This window comes from Nomascus leucogenys, chromosome 8 (assembly GCF_006542625.1).
Source record: "Nomascus leucogenys isolate Asia chromosome 8, Asia_NLE_v1, whole genome shotgun sequence".
In the NCBI taxonomy this organism is placed as follows: domain Eukaryota; kingdom Metazoa; phylum Chordata; class Mammalia; order Primates; family Hylobatidae; genus Nomascus; species Nomascus leucogenys.
In genome coordinates this window covers 74,595,255-74,615,754 of record NC_044388.1, presented here as the reverse complement: position 1 = coordinate 74,615,754, position 20,500 = coordinate 74,595,255, and the positions used below count along the sequence as shown (strand labels likewise).

General features: G+C 42.0%; 2 protein-coding genes across 2 annotated transcripts in view; one reads left to right on the top strand and one right to left on the bottom strand.

Moving 5' to 3' along the window:
• LOC100593558 (histone H3.1) overlaps positions 1 to 1,897 on the top strand; it is a 58,817-nt gene extending 56,920 nt beyond the window's left edge. Inside the window, exon 5 of the mRNA XM_003263266.3 lies at positions 1,536 to 1,897. Within this exon, the coding sequence (XP_003263314.2) occupies positions 1,536 to 1,848 (313 nt within the window). The 3' untranslated portion in view covers positions 1,849 to 1,897. The remainder of the gene's footprint in view (positions 1 to 1,535) is intronic.
• Positions 1,898 to 6,372: 4,475 nt separating this feature from the next.
• On the bottom strand, positions 6,373 to 7,093 carry LOC100593203 (histone H2B type 1). Its single transcript, XM_003263265.3, has one exon. It carries the CDS (start codon positions 6,799 to 6,801, stop codon positions 6,421 to 6,423), a length of 381 nt encoding a protein of 126 aa, XP_003263313.1. The 5' UTR covers positions 6,802 to 7,093; the 3' UTR covers positions 6,373 to 6,420.
• Positions 7,094 to 20,500: the final 13,407 nt, after the last annotated feature.

Below are 20,500 nucleotides of genomic sequence, written 5' to 3'. Positions count from 1 at the left end.
ATCTTTTCCATGTACCATAAACTCATCAAACAGCAAACAGCTGTGATAAACTTGGTTCTCCTCACAAGTCATGGAAGAAAAGCCAAATATTCCACCCAAAGGACCTGGAACTTTTTATGGGGATTAATGATGAGTTAAGTTTTTAATTATTTATTATTTTGAGGAGTTCTCAAAATCAGATTTTAGCAAATTAGAATACTCTCATCCCTTTAGAAGGGTGAACCTTAAGGATAGGAATTGAAAACACCCACAATATTGTACTATACCATAATTAATGTTTAGTCATTGCTTATTTGGAATCTAGACATTTTTCTAAGCATTTTGATAGGATTATCTCATTTCAACTTAACAAATGCTTACAAGTTAGATTTTTAAAAACATTTACAACAAGGAAACTTAGTATAGCTTGCCCAGGGTTACCCCCACAGCATGTATGTGGAGCAGGCTGTCTCTATGATAGTTTGGAGGGATACTATGATGCCAATTTGTTGGAGTAATAGAATGTGGTGAATGATGCAGTGCTAGCTACAATCTGTCCATGATTAAAGGGACAATCAAAGCATAAATTTCCATAAATTTCAGCCCAACAAGGTTTTGTTTTACGGATGTACATTGTCTTCAATGGGCCCTCAGTGATCTTATCCTAATTTGACCTCTAAATGTGTAACTTTCATATACTTTTAGTTCCCTCAGTAGCACTATCTAGCCTGCATGCCAAAGAGCCCTGCTTGGTTAACTAGGAATGCATAAATCAATAAAAATAGTCTCAGAGACAATAAAGATATGAGTTGCTTAAAGTACTTGGAAAGCACCTTGTGGCCCGGCGCGGTGGCTCACGCCTGTAATCCCAGCACTTTGGGAGGCCGAGGCAGGTGGATCACAAGGTCAGGAGTTCGAGACCATCTTGGCCTATGGTGAAACCCCGTCTCTACTAAAAAGAATACCAAAATTAGCTGGGCATGGTGGTGGGCTCCTGTAACCCCAGCTACTCGGGAGGCTGAGGCAGAATTGCTTGAACCCAGGAGGCAGAGGATGCAGTGAGCCTAGATTGCGCCACTGCATTCCACCCTGGGCAACAGAGCAAGACCTTGTCTCAAAAAAAAAAAAAAAAAAAAAAAAAAGCACCCTGTGAGGGAAACTGTGTGTACTAATTATTTCATATTCCGGGAAAAGTGGGGGACAACTGTCAGGCTTCTTTGTCGAAAGTTTATGAACTGATGGCTCAGTTAATGGCTGCAAATATAGTGTGTATATATATATGTATATATATATACATACGTATATATATATGTATATATATATACATATATACGTAGGAGTATTTATCAAATCCCAGCTGAGGCTCTTTTGTTGCCTCAGGCCCCTCTTGGTCTCCTCCAGTCTGAGCAGGGAAGAATTGCACAGAAGGGCGGGAACTGACTGTGGTTCCCGCCCCTTCCCATGAGGTTTTCAAACAGGTCCGTCACGCTATTATAAAAGTGCTGCGTGCCTCTGGCAGAGATATTGTGTTACAGATTTAACGGCACTGCTTTCAGGATGTCAGGCCGAGGTAAGGGCGGAAAGGGTCTAGGTAAAGGTGGCGCCAAGCGTCACCGTAAGGTGTTGCGTGACAATATCCAAGGAATCACCAAGCCCGCCATCCGGCGCTTGGCTCGCCGCGGCGGCGTCAAGCGTATTTCTGGCCTCATTTATGAGGAGACTCGCGGAGTGCTGAAGGTTTTCTTGGAAAATGTAATCCGCGATGCTGTCACCTACACGGAGCACGCCAAACGCAAGACGGTCACAGCCATGGACGTGGTGTACGCGCTCAAGCGCCAGGGACGCACTCTGTATGGCTTCGGCGGCTGAGCTTAGCTCGACAGTTCACTACCACAAAACCAACGGCCCTTTTCAGGGCCACCTATCCACTCAGGAGAAAGAGAAGTAGTCACTGCTAAAACTTAATGTAATTTCCCGTGTTTAGTAGATCCGGTTTTCAAGTTAAATTCTTTTATTACGTCTCGGCTTCGTATCTTATTGGCCAGTAAGGATAGTGTATTTTATTTTTAAGCTTATTTTCAGTCTTGCTCTGTCGCCCACGCTGGAGTGCAATGGCGCGATCTCGGCGATCTGCAGTCTCCGCCTCCCGGGTTCAAACGATTCTTGTGCTTCAGCCTCCTGCGTAGCTGGGGCAACCGGCTTGCGCCACCAACACCCGGCTAATCTTTGTGTTTTTTGCAGCGATGGGTTTTCGCCATGTTGCCCAAGCTGGTCTTGAACTCCAGCTCAAAAGAGATTTCCCTCCTCGGCCTCCGAAAGTGCTGGGATTACAGGCGTGAGCCACCACGCTTGGCCTGTTTTCTGCATTTCTGTAAGGAGGCTGATGGCAAACTGCCGCTAACATTCTGCGTGGCTATCAGAGAAACAAGGTAGCAAAACCTGTATCTCAGAAGGCAAGTGGTAAAGGCTGATGCTGCCGTGAAGAATAGTGAAAGAAATGGAGGTAGTTACTAGTTCCTACCGAGGCATTGTTACATGAAAGGAAGACAAAATGGCATTCAGATGGTTATTGGTGTGGGGGGGATGGGAGGTGTGTGAGAGGCACTTGACTGGCAAATACAATCTTTAAAGAAGAAAGTAGTAATTACCGTGAGAAAAACAACCGTGAAGTACATAAGATTCAACATTTTTTAGTGGAATGGGGAGAGGCCAACTTGTTTGTCTCTTTCTCTGAGCTGCCTTCCATCCAGATCTACTGGTTTTCTATTGTTGAATTTGAAAGGACTTTTTATTTATGTACCCGTGGCCAATTTAAAGGTATGTTGAACGAGTTCTTTTTTTGTTGTCGTTTTAAATAGTCTTAGACTTTATTATTAACACAAATCATTTTACCTTAAATCATAGATCAGGTTACTGTGGGTGCATGAATGGGCGTTTAAAACAGAGGTTGTCATGATTAAATTCCCACCTTCTTTCCCTTTACACCTCAGGAAATGAGACAAAAATAAGTAAGCCATTCTCTAGTGGGTTACTCCAGTCCTTACAATCTCAGGACTATCAGTATGCCACTGTATTATTCGCTGTCCTCAAAATGGATTTTAATTTGTGGAGAATATTGAGTAAACCCTCGTTTTTCCAATAAAGTTTTTTCACTTTATCATAATAAAGAGAAAGCTAGACAGGTGGCTATCTAGCAAGAGACATTTCCTGGTCTTTCTGGGAGCAGATGTAAGCATGTGGCTACATTATTTCCAATTCAGGTGAGACACATAGAAAAGTTACTACCAGGTCTGGGCTTTGAAACTTCCATGTTACCTTCTTCCCCAACTATAATGGTATTGATTTCATTTTGAGCAATTAGAGAACATCAGGCCCTAGGAGATGACAGAACATTGACTTGGAATGAACAAAATTTCCTGATTGATCACAAGGAGCAGAGCTGCTTCACAAAGCTGGACTAATCACAATAGATTTGTTCCATGAAACAAAAATATCTGTCTTTAAGCTTATTTATTGTTGAGTCTGTTTGTAAGCAGCATAACTTTATCACACAAAATTCAGTTTTGTTACTAAACTTATTTAGTATTGTGGAACGTCCTTCCATTGACCTGAAAGCTCTTTACAGAAAAGCCGATGCCAAATGAGCCTGTCAACTTGGTATCACCTCTGTTGTGTTCCATTACAGACAGAACAGAGTGGGGCTAATTACAAGTTAGAGATTAGCCAAGGCACATGGCTCACGCCTGTAACCCCAGCTCTTTGGGAGGCCAAGGTGTGTGGATCACTTGAGGTCAGGAGTTTGGGACCTGCCTGGCCAACATGGAGAAACCTCGTCTCTAATAAAAATACAAAAATTAGCCAGGCATGCTGGCACACGCTTGTAGTCCCAGCAGCTTCGGGGTCACAGAGTGAGACTCTATCTCAAAAAAAAAAAAAAGTTATCAATGGGTAGACTAGATAGTCTATATGTCTTCAGCAGTGGTAACCTGTATATTTCAATGGGCTGACTTCCCTTAAAGAGTGGTTCTGCCAGGCACGGTGGCTCTCACCTGTAATCCCGGCACTTTGGGAGGGCAAGGCAGGCAGATCACCCGAGGTTGGGAGTTCGAGAACACCCTGACCAACATGGAGAAACCCTGTCTCTACTAAAAATAAAAACCTAGCTGGGCATGGTGGCACATCCCTGTAACCCCAGCTACTCAGGAGGCTGAGGCAGGAAAATCGCTTGAACCCAGGAGGCAGAGGTTGTGGTGAGCCAAGATCGTGCCATTGCACTCCAGCCTGGGCAATGAGAGCGAAACTCTGTATCCAAAAAAAAAAAAAAAAAAAAAAAATAGAGTAGTTTGTAGTAATAGATGGATCAAAAACTCCTTTGAGAATCTGTTGAAAATAGACATATGAACATAGACATTTTATGAGGCTCATTTATTCTCAGAAACTCAAGGAACTCCCAGGGCTCCATGGATTCTTGTCAACAACCAGAAGTCTAGGATTTCAGGGTCTGAGATCTAGAGATCCCAAATTTAAAGATAGAGAGGAATTGCAGACATAATACTAAATAATACATTGAACAGGAGTGAGTTTGTTACCATTTACTGAGTGAAATAGACCTATATATTCTTCTTCTTTTTTTTTTTTTTTTTGAGATGGAATTTCTCTCTGTCACCCACGCTGGAGTGCAGTGGTGTGATCTCAGCTCACTGCAGTCTCCGCCTCCTGGGTTCAAGCAATTCTGTTCTTCTGCCTCAGCCTCCCAAGTAGCGGGGACTACAGGCCTGTGCCACTATGCTCAGCTAATTTTTGTATTTTTAATAGAGACAGGGTTTTGCCATGTTGGACAACCTGGTCTTGAAATCCCGACCTCAGATGATCCTCCCTCCTTGGCCTCTGAAAGTGCTGGGATTACAGGCGTGAGCCACCATGCCCAGTCTATTACCTCTCTTCCTTCACTAGGATATGAGCCTCAGAAGAGCAGTCTCTTGTCTGTCTTGCTCACTGAATTATTTCAATGCCTGGCACAAAGGGAACGCAATCAGTATTTGATGAAATACTGAATGAAATCCCTTCAACTACTCTCTGATTTGTTTATTGTATCCTCTGCTCCATTACTCCTGCCATTTCTTTGGCTTGAAACTTTATCCTCCTTCGACATCCTTATTTCGCTCCACTGCATCCAGTCTCCTGACGCCGGAAGCATATTCCTAGAACTAGTTATAATTTTGTTAGTCCTTGCTCACAAGCTTTCTATAACTTTATTGTCTGCAAAACAAATCTAAACTTCATTGTTTGACATTCAGACTCTTCACAATCTTCTCCCACATGTTTATCACAAGAAAACTCCCTGTGAGCAGGAGGCTTGGTTAGCATATTCTTTATCTCAGCCATCTCCTTTATTTAACAAGCTCCCCAGGTGATTCTGATGCACACTGAACTCTGAGAACCACTCTTCTCAGTACAAAAGTCCTCAGTACAAAATTCACTGCTGGGCACTTGAATGTGAAGGAATGACTATCCATTTTCAACCTACTGGATATTCCTTCCATCCACCTTCGCCTGGAAGGTGCTTGTATCAGGCAGTGCAGATGCCTCCTCCCCAAGTCATTTCCCCTCCTTTCTTCCTAATACAACTTTATTTCTTTGTTCCCTGACTTGGTCTCCAGAGAAGGCAGAGTTCCCTCTAGCCTCAGGGATCTGATTAATTTGACTACACCTATCCTAAAGGTCACATGCCCCTTATTAGTTATTGGATTGGGGATAGGTACATAGTCAGTTTTTGTGATTAGGAGAATCCTTAACAATGGAGACCCAACTTCTCTAAGAACATGATTAAGATGAGATGGGGATTGTCGATCAATGAACAATGTGTGTATGTGTGTTTGTGTGCGAGCGCGAGTGTGGTTGCACACTGAGAATTGTTCAAATCTAATTGGTGAAACCAGACAGGTCGTGGAGGTGAGGCGGTGGAGGGAAGAGGGTTTTATTTTTTCCTTTAGAACCTAAAATAAAAATCCAAATTAAGACCTTTTTGAAGTAATTGAGGAAAAAAAGGAAAAAAGCAAATTCAACATTAAGAACTACTTGAGAGCAGCAGTCTCCTTTCCTCCTTCCCCACCCCCGCTCCAGCCCCCCATAATATGGGCTTCTTTGGTAAAACCCGTATTTTTAAGGATTCTTGAGAAACGAAGTTCCTCTTCATAGAGCAAAACTATCAAATTACTATTGCCTCTTAGGTGCTATCGAGTGATACCTCATAAAACACGGAAACCAGAGTTTCATAAAGCCACCAGCCCAGACAGTGCCATTTTAAGTTTTAAAAACATGCCTATTTCAGCTGCAGGAGTTTCTAGTATCTTCGCATGTCAGCATATAGCTCCAATTGTGAAAAGGTGAGTGGCTCTGAAAAGAGCCTTTGGGTGTACTAAGGCAGTTGCAGGGCCAGGTTTACTTGGAGCTGGTGTACTTGGTGACGGCCTTGGTGCCCTCCGACACAGCGTGCTTGGCAAGCTCCCCGGGAAGCAGCAGTCGCACGGCCGTCTGGATTTCCCTGGAAGTGATGGTCGAGCGCTTGTTGTAATGAGCCAGGCGGGAAGCCTCGCCGGCGATGCGCTCGAAGATATCGTTGACAAAGGAATTCATGATCCCCATGGCTTTGGAGGAGATGCCGGTGTCGGGGTGGACCTGTTTCAGCACCTTGTACACGTATACGGAGTAGCTCTCCTTGCGGCTGCGCTTGCGCTTCTTGCCGTCCTTTTTCTGCGCCTTGGTCACGGCCTTCTTGGAGCCCTTCTTCGGGGCGGGAGCGGATTTCGCTGGCTCGGGCATACTATCTTTGCTGTTCTGCAGGTAGGAATGAAAATGAAATGTACATCTCCTGATCCTCGGAATTTGTAGACAATGTTATGTAAATGAAGATTTAGTTTCTCCATCTCTGATTCGTTATTTTGTCGTGAAGTCTGCATGCAAATGAAGGAGCCTAGGTCTGCTCTCCCATTGGTCATATCCTGAGAGCAGTTTTCGAGCACGGGCCACCTAATTAACATTTTATACAACCAGTTCCTACCATTGCAAACAATTCAGATTAGTTTACTTATTTTATAAACTGGAAGTTGCTCTCCTCTATGCTTTCAAATGCCAGGGACACAAAGCTCCTGGCGCAGTTACGTCTTCGAATTGAAAGGTCGGTTTAAAAGCTCCTGGAAAAGCTATGCCTTGACATTCAGATGTAGATTCTGGAGCAGCAGGAGAGACCTGAAGAAGGCAAGCTAGGCGACCGGCGATCACCCACACAATCCCGAGAACAGTGTTTCCCACTTTTTACAGAATGCACAAAGACATCGTGAAAATAAAGGGCAGGCACAATAAAGCTCCGGAGAAAACAACAACAACAAGAAAGTAAATAGCATCTCTTGAAGAGAGCTAAGACAGGAAAGAATGTCTTAGCCAAAATGGCTGCAGTCCTTAATGGAAAAGCAAGTCACACCTAGTTTAGCCCTACAGCGAGGATCAGAAATAAATATTCAGTCTAACGAAAATATTTTTAAAAAAATTAAAATGAAAGCCTGCTATTTAACAAACAGCTTTACTTTCAAGTTAATGTTAATATCTTTGGCTAAAGCCCGCTGCTTAGCTAACTTCAGTTTAAGAAACTGTTCTTCCTAAATTTGACTGTCCTTTTTAAGCCCCCCCTCCTTCACCCCACGCTCCCTAGCCCCCTCGCCCCTCTCCTCTCCTGCCACCATTCCCACTTCCTGGGCCCTAAGTCTCCAGGAATGAAGGTGCTGCGCAAAAAGTATTCCGCTCTGTGGGTTAGCATCTAACAAAAGTGTACTCTGAATTTATTGTGTCTTATCTTTGTTTCACAAAATAATTTGTTGTTCTCACTTCAGTGATGACGAGAAAACCTTAAAATCTGTTTAACATCTTTTTTTTTAAATTTTCTATGTAGCTAATGTAGCAGTGTTCAGAATAATAGCTAATGTGCTTTATTTGTATTTATTTAATCAAAAAATCTTGGGCGGGGCGCAGTGGCGCACGCCTGTATTCCCAGCACTTTGGGAGGCCGAGGCGGGTGGATCACCTGAGGGCAGGAGTTCGAGACCAGCCTGACCAACATGGTGAAACCCCGTCTCTACTAAATACAAAAACTTGGCTGAGTAAGGTGACGCATGCCTGTCATCCCAGCTACTTGGGAGGCTGAGGCAGGAGAATCGCTTGAACCTGGGAGGTGGGGGTTGCAGTGAGCTGAGATGGCACCATTGTACTCCAGCCTGGGCAACCAGAGCAAAACTCCTTCTAAAAAAAAAAAAAAAGAAAAGAAAAAAAGGGCCAGGCGCGGTGGCGCACGCCTGTAATCCCAGCACTTTGGGAGGCCAAGGCAGGTGGATTGCTTGAGGCCAGGAGTTTGAGAACAGCCTAGCAAATATGATGACACCCTGTTTCTACTAAAAATACCAAGATTAGCCCAGCGTGGTGACACATGCCTGCAATCCCAGCCACTTGGGAGGTTGAGGAAGGAGAATTGCTTGAACCCGGGAGGTGGAGGTTGCAGTGAGCCAAGATTGTGTGCTTCTGAACTCCTACCTGGGAGACAGAATGAGACCCTGTCTCAAGAAAAAAAAAATTTTTTTTTTTTAGAGAAGGGGATCTCACTATATTGCCCAGGCATCCTCCCATCTTAGCCTCCCCAGTCACTGAAATTACAGGTGTCAGACACCAAGCCTGGCCCTACATTTTGTCTTAATCAATCTTATTTTTTTTTTTTTTTTTAAGACAGAGTCTCGCTCTGTCGCCCAGGCTGGAGTGCAGTGGCGAGATCTCGGCTCACTACAAGCTCCGCCTCCTGGGTTCACACCATTCTCCTGCCTCAGCCTCCCAAGTAGCTGGGACTACAGGCGCCTGCCACTGCACCCGGCTAATTTTTTTTTTTGTATTTTTAGTAGAGACGGGGTTTCACCGTGTTAGCCAGGATGGTCTCGATCTCCTGACCTCGTGATCCGCCTGCCTCAGCCTCCCAAAGTGCTGGGATTACAGGCGTGAGCCACTGCACCCGGCTATCAATCTTATTTTTGTTTTTGTTTGTTTTTTGGTTTTCCTTGGTTTAAATATCTAAGAATGGATCCATAAATTGTAATTCATTTAATTTTGCCTAATTTATCTTCACATAATTGGAATCACAAGCTGTATATAATTTTATGATGTTTTTATCCAAAGCAATGTTTTTGAGATTCATTCATGTTCATATATGTTACTCCAGTACCATCATTTCATTATTTTAAGTAGCTAAATATATAGTAACACTGGTTTATTCAATTTATTATAACAAACCTTCATATTGTATCTATCTGGGATTATCGAGGTCATTACTTCTGTGAACTTTCTTGCACATGTTTCCTGGTGTAGATGTGCACACATTTCTCTAGTATATATGTAACAAGGTGAGAGGCTGGTTGAGACATTCACATAGAGCTGCTCAGGGTGAAGATACATCTACAGATCTAGAGCTCAAGGCTGAAGCCTGGCATAGAAAAATGGCAGGCCACCCTGCCATCCCTCAACCCTTAATGTCTTTGCAAGGTTTGAATAATTGTCCCTTAAACCATCATAAATACCGACCATAAAAATATCTGGATGGAGAGAACCATTTTGCATTTCCTATTTCTCACTAGGTAATATTTTTTTTTCAGCTTCCAAGTTCCCTTCACTGCCCTGCCCTGCCCTCCCATCCCTTCCCCTTCCCTTCCCTTTGTGGCCATGGTGGCACACGCCTGCAGTAGCTTGATCTCAGCTCACTGCAACCTCTGCCTCCTGTATTCAAGCAATTCTTGTGCCTTGGCCTCCTCAGTAACTGGAGTTACATGCATATGCCACCATGTCTGGCTAATTTTTATATTTTAGTACAGATGAGGTTTCACTATGCTAGCCAGGCTGCTCTCCTATTGCACACCTCCAGTGATCCGCCCACCTTGGCCTCCCAAAATGCTGGGATTACAGGTGTGAGCCACCACTCTTGGTCGGGCCTGATTAATCTTTTTTTTTATAATTATCAAAAAGTCAACAATCAGTACAATTGAAAAAATATAAATTTGTATGTGCCTAATGGTATTGTGTCCGGAATTAGTGGGTTCTTGGTCTCAATGACTTCAAGAATGAAGCCGCGGACCCTCGGGGTGAGTGTTACAGCTCTTAAGGTGGCATGTCTGGAGTTTGTTCCTTCTGATGTTCGGATGTGTTCGGAGTTTCTTCCTTTTGGTGGGTTCGTGGTCTCGCTGGCTCAGGAGTGACGCTGCAGACCTTCACGGTGAGTGTTACAGCTCTTAAGGCGGCACGTCTGGAGTTGTTCGTTCCTCCCGGTGGGCTTGTGGTCTCGCTGGCTTCAGGAGTGAAGCTGCAGACCTTCACGGTGAGTGTTACAGCTCATAAAAGCAGTGTGGACCGAAAGAGTGAGCAGTAGCAAGATTTATTGCAAAGAGCGAAAAAAGAAAGCTTCCACAGTGTGGAAGGGGACCCGAGCGGGTTGCCGTGATTAATCTTTTAAAGATATTTTTATTCGACCCAGAAATCCCATTACTGAATACATACCCAAAGGAATATAAATCATTCAACTATAAAGACACATGCACACATATGTTTATTGCAGCACTATTTATAATAGCAAAGACATGGAACCAATCCAAATGCCCACAAATGATAGACTGGTTTAAGAAAATGTGGTGCATATACAATATGGAATGCTAAGCAGCCATAAAAAGGAATGAGATCATGTCTTTTTCAGGGACAAGGATGGAGCTGGGAGCCATTATCCTCAGCACACTAGTGCAGGAACAGAAAACCAAATACTTTAGGTTCTCACTTATAAGTGGTAGCTAAACAATGAAAAAATATGAACACGGGAGAGGAACAACACAGAGTAGGGCCTGTTGGAGAGGTAGGGGGAGGGAGAGCATCAGGATAAATAGCTAATGCATGCTGGGCTTAATACCTAGGTGATGGGTTGATAGGTGCAGCAAACCACCATGGCACATGTTTACCTATGTAACAAACCTACACATCCTGCACATGTATCCTGGAACTTAAAATAAAATAAAATAGAAAAAGTAAAAAAAAAAAAAAAAAAAGATATTTTGATTGCTATTGGTGATAAGATCTTTAAAAACAAAATCCTATGAATTAAATCTGTTCACTTTTTCCTGGAAATTATGTAGAGATGGATTAGTGAATTTTAATCTTATTAGATTAGTTGCCTTCATTGATAAGATAAATTGCATGAATTTCTTTTTTAAATAATTCAATCAACACAGATAAAGCATCAGTAATGAAAATTTTCAGTGTTAATTCAGGTAGGATTTGGTTGTTTAAGTTAAAGAAACAAAATGAATGACAACCCTACAGAAATGTAAGATCGAAGAGGGCAGGAATTTTTGCTTGTTTTGTCCATTGATGTATATCTTGCACTTAGAATAGTGCCTGGCACATAGTACATTCACATAAACATGTGAAAGGTGGCAGAATATTCCAGATTACAATATGCCATTGTGGCATAAGGATTATTTTGAGCTAAAGGGACTTAAAAACAGCAGATGCAAGAGGGATGCTCTTGTTGCAGGACAAGCCGCAGACAAAACCTCTCAGGCACCGAGTTGTAGAAGGAAGGGCTTTATTCAGCTGGGAGCATCAGCAAGCTACTGCCTTAAAATCTGAGCTCTCCGAGTGCACAATTTCTGTCCCTTTTAAGGGCTCACAACACTAAAGATTACACATGAAAGGGTCATGATTGATTTGAGCAAGCAGGGGTTACGTGACAGGGGCTGCATGTACTGGTGGTCAGAGAGAAACAGAACAGGGCAGGGAGTTTCACAGTGTTCTTCTATACAATGTCTGGAATCTATGAATAACATTGGTTTCTAGTTATGAGTTGATTTTTAACTACTGGGTTTAGGCCAGGCAGGCCCAGGCCTGGTTTCGGGCCTGGCGCCAGGCTGCCTGTCTTTGGTTTTACTTCCTTGTTGTTTTTTCTTAAAACAGGTACTGAGTATACAACAATATAAAATAATATGAGAGGGTCTTTCTCTTCCTTCACTCTGATCTCCCATTTTTCTTCCTAGGAGATAAAACCTCCCTATAGAAGATGTCCTCCCTGGCTGGGTGCAGTGGCTCACGCCTGTAATCCCAGCACTTTGGGAGACTGAAGCTGGCAAATCATGAGGTCAAGAGATTGAGACAAAAATTAGCTGGGCATGGTGGCACGTGCCGGTAGTCCCAGCTACTTGGGAGGCTGAGGCAGGAGAATCGCTTGAACCAAGCTTGGCTAATTTTAGTCGTTTTAGTAGAGATGGGGTTTCACCATATTGGCCAGGATGGTCTGGATCTCATGACCTCCTGATCTGCCTGCCTCAGCCTCCCAAAGTGCTGGGATTACAGGCCTGAGCCACCATGCCTGACCCATGAGTCTTATTTAAATCACATATGATGAAGGGTGTTTTTGCAGTAAGCCATTTTTGGAATAAAAGAAGATGGGGAGGATTTTGTTAACCATTGCTGTTTTTTTTTTTATCACAGAGCTCAGATAAAGGTCAATAGGCCATTGAACACTGCCTAAAAAATAGGCAAAATTAAAATGAAAAATAATATCAGTATTATCAGTTGCAATCAATGACATATCATTTAAATCTCACTGGGTCTGATGTTTAAAAAATAAAAATGTAAAAGATTAAATACATTTGGTTTTATTTTAATGTAATCAGAAATTACTGACATATATTATTTAAAGCAATATATGTTGGATATAATGAAAATTGCCTGTCTAGTCATATTTCCTGAATCCCAATCGCTCTTAACTCTTCTGAGGTAGTAATCACTTGATGATGAGCTAAAGGGTGTTACCTGGACCACAGGATCATTACTTTAAAAACAAAATTGGCTAGTATGCTTACAAATAAGTAGGTTTCTCTGATAGAAATTTTTCCCATAAAAGTTCTCTCCAGCTCCAAGAACAGTGATTTTTTTTTCAGGTTTACATACAACAAAACTCAAAAATGATGCAAGATATTAAATTAAATGGAATATATCCAAGGTATTTTGCTATATGGTTGCAATTTCATGGAATTATTATAAGTTTTATTCTGCCTTTCTAAAAAAAAAAAAAAGTAAATGTCAGTTTTTGTTTTTGAACATGAACAGTATTTTATCTTTTTATGATTTTTTTTTAATTGAAGCAAAGAATATATGTAATAATGTGCCTTAGAGAGTACTCCTCTTATTTGTGCCTGAAAAGAAATCATGCGTGGATTTAAAAAGATAATAATAATTATTATTATTATAATAATAAAGAAGACGACGGACAAATATCCCTGGAAAATAAATGTTTACCAAGACAGTGCTAGTTTAGGAATATTAATATCAGAGAAAATATTAAAGCAAAGGTGTTCATAGGGATAGAGAGGGACACTGTAAGGACTCTTTTTTTTTTTTTTTTTTTTGAGACAGAGTCTCGCTCTGTCGCCCAGGTTGGAGTGCAGTGGCGCAATCTCGGCTCACTGCAAGCTCCGCCTCCCGGGTTCACGCCATTCTCCTGCCTCAGCCTCTCCGAGTAGCTGGGACTACAGGCGCCCGCCACCACGCCCGGCTAATTTTTTTTTTTTTTTTTTTTATTTTTAGTAGAGACAGGGTTTCACCGTGGTCTCGATCTCCTGACCTCGTGATCCGCCCGCCTCGGCCTCCCAAAGTGCTAGGATTACAAGCGTGAGCCACCGCGCCCGGCCGACACTGTAAGGACTCTTATTTGCAATGTGGAAAAGATATTCTGGAAAGCTCTATTGAAGCAATACACCTATGAACTAGAGAAACTACAACCAACAAACTAGTACTTAGTTACTCAATTAACAAAAAACACAAGGGGCCGGGCACGGTGGCTCATGCCTGTAATCCCAGAACTTTGGGAAGTCAAGGCGGGTGAATCACTTGAGGTCAGGAGTTGGAGACCAGCTTGGCCAACATGGTGAAACCCCATCTCTACTAAAAATACAAAAATTAGCCGGGCATGGTGGTGCGCACCTGCAGTGCGAGCTACTCAGGAGGCTGAGGCAGGAGAATCGCTTGAACCTGGGAAGTGGAGGTTGCAGTGAGCCGAGATCATGCCACTGCAGTCCAGCCTGGGTGACAGCGCAAGACTCTGTCTGAAACACACATACATCCCAAAGAAAAAAACAGCAAAAAAAAAAAAAAAAAAAAAAAAAAAAAAAAAACACAAGGGAAATTCCCAGAAACCATCCAGAACAATAAAATTTAGAAGCTGAAACTAGGGTGACAAACAGGGCATCTTTGGTTCTCTGGGGGCAAATACCATTAATCAGGATTATGAGCTCTGGGAATTAAAAGTCTGCCCCTTGGGGAATAGAATGCTCTTAAACAAAAGAGAAGACACATAGCATAAAGCCAGAATGGTTTGAAAAAGGGGTAGCCTGGAGAAAAAAAAAGGAAAAAAGAAGAAAAAAACTCGTAAACATCCCTGGGATAAAACATTGTTTCTCTCTACAGGACTCTGACTCTGAGGAGGTGGATGGAGAAAATTGGCCCCAAAGATTTAAATGAAGTCTTGAGTTCCAATGAAGTCCTGAAATTAAACTGACTCAGGCTTATAGTGCCCCCTTGTGCCTGATGAAGACAAAACAAACCCCTACAGGAGGAAAGCATCTTGAACCTAAGTTCTCTACATCCACACACATTATCTATTTATGGAGCAATCATTTATTGAACACCTATTATATGCCACACACTCTGTCAGGAACTTAGGATGTTTAAATATAAGTTCATAACAAATGTCACAAAATCGAAGAAAGTTTGCCTTATAAGCAAAGAGCCTATTTCCTCCTAGATCCCTAGGCAAACAAAGGATTTCAGATATTGAAATGATTAGATACAGACTATAAAAATCACTATTTACTGAAAGTTTAATGAAATAAAAAATAGAATAATAAAACAAAGACCAAGGGATAATCAAAACCAAGTACATTTGAAAAAGAACAAAATAGAACTTTGCTATACTCCATAATGATAAAATAAAAATCCAAAAATAAGATGTAACATTCCAAACTTTATATGCACTTGACTACAGAACCACTACTATGTCAATAAATAACTGACAGAATTAGAAGGAGAATTTCAAATTTACAATTGTAGTGTAAGCTTTTAATATTATGTATGAGTGTTCGATACTCATAAGCAAAGAAAAATGCTAATGGTTTTCTAGGATTTGAACAAGACAATAAGCAAATTTGATCTATGATTACCTTCATTTGACACAGAAGACATCCCTTCTTTTTTTCAAAGCACACATTGGACAATTTCAAAAAAAAATTAACCCTGGTTTCAGACAGTTATAGAAATTAAGGAACATAACTACAAAAAGGGAGATATAAAGAATGACAAGAGAATGCTGTGTAACTTTTACAAAAAATTAAACTCAGTGGAAAATAATTTTCAAGAAAAAGAAGAAAATTAATAGACAAGCTGAGTAAACAAATTATGATTATGAAAATAAGGTAGGTAGTTAAAAAATATTTTCTATGTCCTTCCACCCAAATGCTGCCAAGTCCGGTCGGATTTTCCAAGTTTTAGTGAATTTTTAAGGAATAGATTATCTCTTTTTTTAATTTTTTTTTCTGAGATGGTTCTTGCTACGTTGCCTAGGCTGTAGCACAGTAGCTATACACCGGCATGATGGCAGCACCTTACAGTCTCCAACTCCTGGGCTCAAGTGGTCCTTCTGCTTCACCTCCTGAGTAGCTGGGACTAGAGGGACGTGCCACCTCACTTGGCATGATACCTATTTCACAGAATCTGTTACTATAGAAAAATAGCTCTCCTACTCACTTTTTTCTTTTAAAATTGTATAACGTTATTAGCAAAACTGGAGGAGAATACAAATTTTAAAAAGGAAGGAAGAGAGAAAGAAGAAAAAAACAAAATTACAGTTTTGTCTCACTAATGAACATTCATTTTTGTTTTTTAGAAAAAAACGCCTATTATGAGAAAAAATGGAAACCAGGAGAAATTGCAGAGACCATGTTATTTAAATAAATAGCTGATTATATAGGGTTTATTCTAAGAATAGAAGGAAGTTTAGCATTCTAAATCTGTCAGTTTAAGAAATTAATAAAGGAAGGCCCACAGCGGTGGCTCACACCTGTATTCCTAGCACTTTAGGAGATTGAGGCAGGTGGATCACTTAATGTCAGGAGTTCAAGGCCAGCCTGGCCAGTGGTGGGAACCCCTGTCTTCTACTGATAATACAAAAATTAGCCAGACGTGGTGGCACGCACCTGTAGTCCCTGTTACTTGGGAAACTGAGGCTGGAGAATTGCTTGAACCTGGGAGGTGGAGGTTGTAATGAGCTTAGATCAGGGCACTGCACTCCAGCCTGGGAGACAGAGTGAGATTCCACCTCAAAATAAAATTAAAATAAAATAAAATAAAATAAAAAAGAGATTAATAAAGAAAAAACATGATCATCTCCAAAGATACTGAGAAGGCATTTAACAAAATAACACTCTTTCATCATAAACACTTAACAGACTACAATGAGAAGAGAACTTCATAAGGCAGAGCTACAGTGAGTATAACACTTAATGGTGCCGTTTTGGAAGGATTCCAATAGAGGCGGAAGGAAGACAAGTGTGGTGTGAAAGTACTCCTATTCAACATGGCATCACAGGGTTTGGCCAATACCATGAGATAGGAACAGGCAGTCAGAAGAGCAAGGATTCAATAGGAAAAGATGATTATCTTTGAAAATAACATAATTGTCAAGGTAAAAGTTCACAAGAATCTATAAACAATTAGATCAAATAAGAATTGGAATTAGTGGGCATAGGCCAGGCGTGGTGGCTCACGCCTGTAATCCCAGCACTTTGGGAGGCCGAGGCGGGCAGATCACGAGGTGAGGAGATACAGACCATCCTGGCTAACACAGTAAAATCTCGTCTCTACTAAAAATACAAAAAATTAGCTGGGTTTGGTGGCACGTGCCTGTAGTTTCAGCTACTCGGGAGGCTGAGACAGAAGAATCGCTTGAACCCGGGTGGCGGAGATTGCTGTGAGCCGAGATCCAGCCACTGCATTCCAGCCTGGGCAATAGAGCGAGGCTCCATTAAAAAAAAAAAAAAAAATTAATAAAAGAATTGGAATTAGTGGGCATAAGAGTACCATACAAAAATTTATGGCGTTTTTATACACTAGCAATTACCTATCTGAAATCAAGATATTATAGAAAAGCCAGACATCACAACAGTACCACAGATTCTAAATCCAAGAGTAAATATTCCAGATGTATATGATAAAAATTATGAAATATCATTGAAGTACATAAAACAAGATCTATTTTAAAAAGAGGCAGTTTTATAGTGTACTATGTTTGTTTTGTGATGATTCAACATATTAAAATGTTCATATATTCTAAACTATCCTAAAAGGATAGTTTTCTAAACTACTGAAAAACTTAATGCCAAGCAAACCCTAATGAATATTTTGTAGAGCACTGTAAAATTCATATCAATGAATGAAAATAGTCAAGATGATTCTCAAAAAAAAAAAAAAAGAAGGAAAAGAAAGAACAGAGAGTGATGGGCCTTGACTTAGTACTGTATATGAAGACATATAAACCTACAGTAATTAAAACAGTGTGGCATTTGGTCTAGGTATAAACAGCAGGTGAGTAGAACAGAGTGAAGCATTTTTGGAGTTTTCTGGGAGCCTCTTTGCTGACATACTCTAATTGCCTATAGATCGCCGTTCACTGGATGCTTTAACTCTGTATCCCTGGGAATGAGGGGGTTAGAGAGGGTGAATAATGATAAAATATTTCTCTGATTCTAAACTCAACTCACAGTTTGCTATAGGAATCTGGTTGACTCAAGTTGGTGAGTGTTTTCAATACAGAGAATGGAGACTTCATCTCCATATATGGTGTTGGGATGCTGAAGCAAGATGAAGAGAGAAACATCCCTGAAGACCAGAGAAGTGGTAGTTGAGTGGGCATATAGTGTGATATGGGGAGAGTACCATAAAAAAAAGAAACAGGTATATACTGTACTATGTTTATGTGCAGTACTATTATTAGCAGAGAGAACAGTGGAAATCTCATTGATCATGTGAAATACAAGGTTTTGTTTTTACATGTTAAATTAATTCCTTAGAGTTACCAAGAGATAATATTTGTAGTGTAAAGAAGGGACCCTGGAGCTAACCTGCCTAGGTCAGAAAGCTCTCTGCCATGTATTAGGTGTAGGAAATTGGACAAGTTATTTTAAGCTTCACTTGGTATATACTCATGGGTAAAAGTGGGATAACAGGCTGGGCGTGGTGGCTCACGCCTGTAATCCCAGCACTTTGGGAGGCCGAGGCAGGCGGATCACAAGGTCAGGAGTTCCAGACCAGCCTAACCAACATGGTGAAACCCTGTCTCTACTAAAAATACAGAAATTAGCTGGGCATGGTGGAGCACGCCTGTAATCCCAGCTATTTAGGAGGCTGAGGCAGAAGAATCACTTCAACCCGAGAGGTGGAAGTTGCAGTGAGGTGAGATCACGCCACTGCACTCCAGACTGGGCAACAGAGGGCGACTCCATCTCAAAAAAAAAAAAGGGGGGGGGGCGGATAACAGTGCATGGGTATGTCTTGGGGCTGACATTAGTATCTGGAAATCACTTATAAATGTATGTGAAAAAAAGAAATAAAAATAAAAAGAAATAAAAATAATTCATAAGGGTTGTCAGCTATGTGCAACAACGGCTGCATTGTCTTTCTTGCACCTTAGGTGTTTCTGCCTTCGTGGGCACCTTCTTTTATTAAAATATTAAAGTCATATGAAGATTAATATATAACGTCTTCTTCGACTTAAATGTTCATTTTTTTCCTTCTGACTTTAGAAGAAATTAAAATATTTTCATGAGCCTCCAAAAGAACTGCGGACCCTAGACACCGTGCCTGCTGTTTAATGGAGGACGGCACTGCGTGTACCTGAAGATGATTTAAAAAAAAAAATACAATTAGGAAATAATTATTCGCACACATTCATATACATACATACATACACTGAATTCTCACACGAAGAGCCCTACAGGCGTGAGAACAGTAAGGGAGGTGCAAGAAAGGTCTCCTTGGAGTTGGGAGGCGTATTTTCAGCTACTAGAGAAGGGGGGAAGTGCCAGCTCCCCGAGAAGAAAGCAGGAGGATGCTGAGAGACGGAAGCTGAAATTTTCTGCCTGCTTCCTCACTCTTTTCGTTGGTTTCAGCCGTCTGAAAAACCCTTGTGAGAGGAGCAAAAAGATCAAGGGAAGATTGTTGCCTTGCTCTCAGTCTTCAAAATTTTCGGTCCTCTGTTTTTTTGTTTTGAGACGGAGTCTCGCTCTGTCTCCCAGGCTGGAGTGCAGTGGCACGATCTCAGTCACTGCAACCTCCGCCTCCCTGGTTCTAGCGATTCTTCTGCCTCAGCCTCCCGAGTAGCTGGGACTACAGGCGCATGCCATCACACCCGGCTAATTTTTTTGTACTTTTGGTAGGGACGGGGTCTCACGGTGTTAGCCAGGATGGTCTCTATCTCCTGAACTCGTGATCCACCCGCCTCGGCCTCCCAAAGTGCTGGGATTACAGGCGTGAGCCACCGCGCCCGGCCGGTCCTCTGTTTTTAAACTGTAAAGGACTCCACCGGATTGTTCGAAGTCTCCGATGTCCCGCGATCTGGTGGCCGCAGAAGAAAGAGGCCGAGTCGGCGGGCACTGGGAACCACCAGTTAGTGGCCTACGGACAACCTCCCGGACGCCCGCGCCGGACGGACGTTAAACGTACGTGACGCCCTATGCCGGGGCCGGATGGGCGTAACGTGGCGGCGGCGTAACGTGTGGATCTGTCGTCAGGGCACGGAGGGGCGTGGCCGGACGGCCCTATGACAGGCCCGGCGTTTCTGGCGAGGGTTGATGGGATGACCCTATGAGGGAGCCTGCGTGGAGGGGCACGACCGGTCCCCAAGACTCCTTTTCATGGCCGCTTTGCCGCACCGGGAGTAGGATGACCGCTGTTATTTTTCAGGACCTCTCATCTTCGGTTTGAAATTCTGTGCGATTTTCCGGCTTTGTGTGGCTATTTAGTATTTGCATTTTAGGGCAGTTTCATTTCCTTTAAAGTAAAGCTCTCCAAGGTGGTCTCCGGACCAGCAGCATCAGCATCACCTGGATAATTTAGAAGTACAAATTATCAGGTCCTACCTCAGATCTAATGCATCAGAAAAGTTTTGTGACTGCTTCAAAACATTGTTTCCCTTAATTCAGATGCTGAAGGAGACCTTTCAAATGCCAGCTTAGCATAAACTAACCTGTTTTTAACTTCAGGTTCATTACCAAAGCCAAATCAGTGTTTAGGCCTTACCCACTCAGACCTTCTTGATGCTGGAAAGTAAAGTGAAAATAGGTAGATAGATGTCTAGAAAGGGGAGGTCTTAGAAGAAGGGTTTGGATCAACAATCAAGGCAGAA

Excerpts from the sequence above, each read along its gene's own strand:
- LOC100593203 (XM_003263265.3), bottom strand. The coding sequence starts at position 6,801 with ATGCCCGAGCCAGCGAAATCCGCTCCCGCCCCGAAGAAGGGCTCCAAG.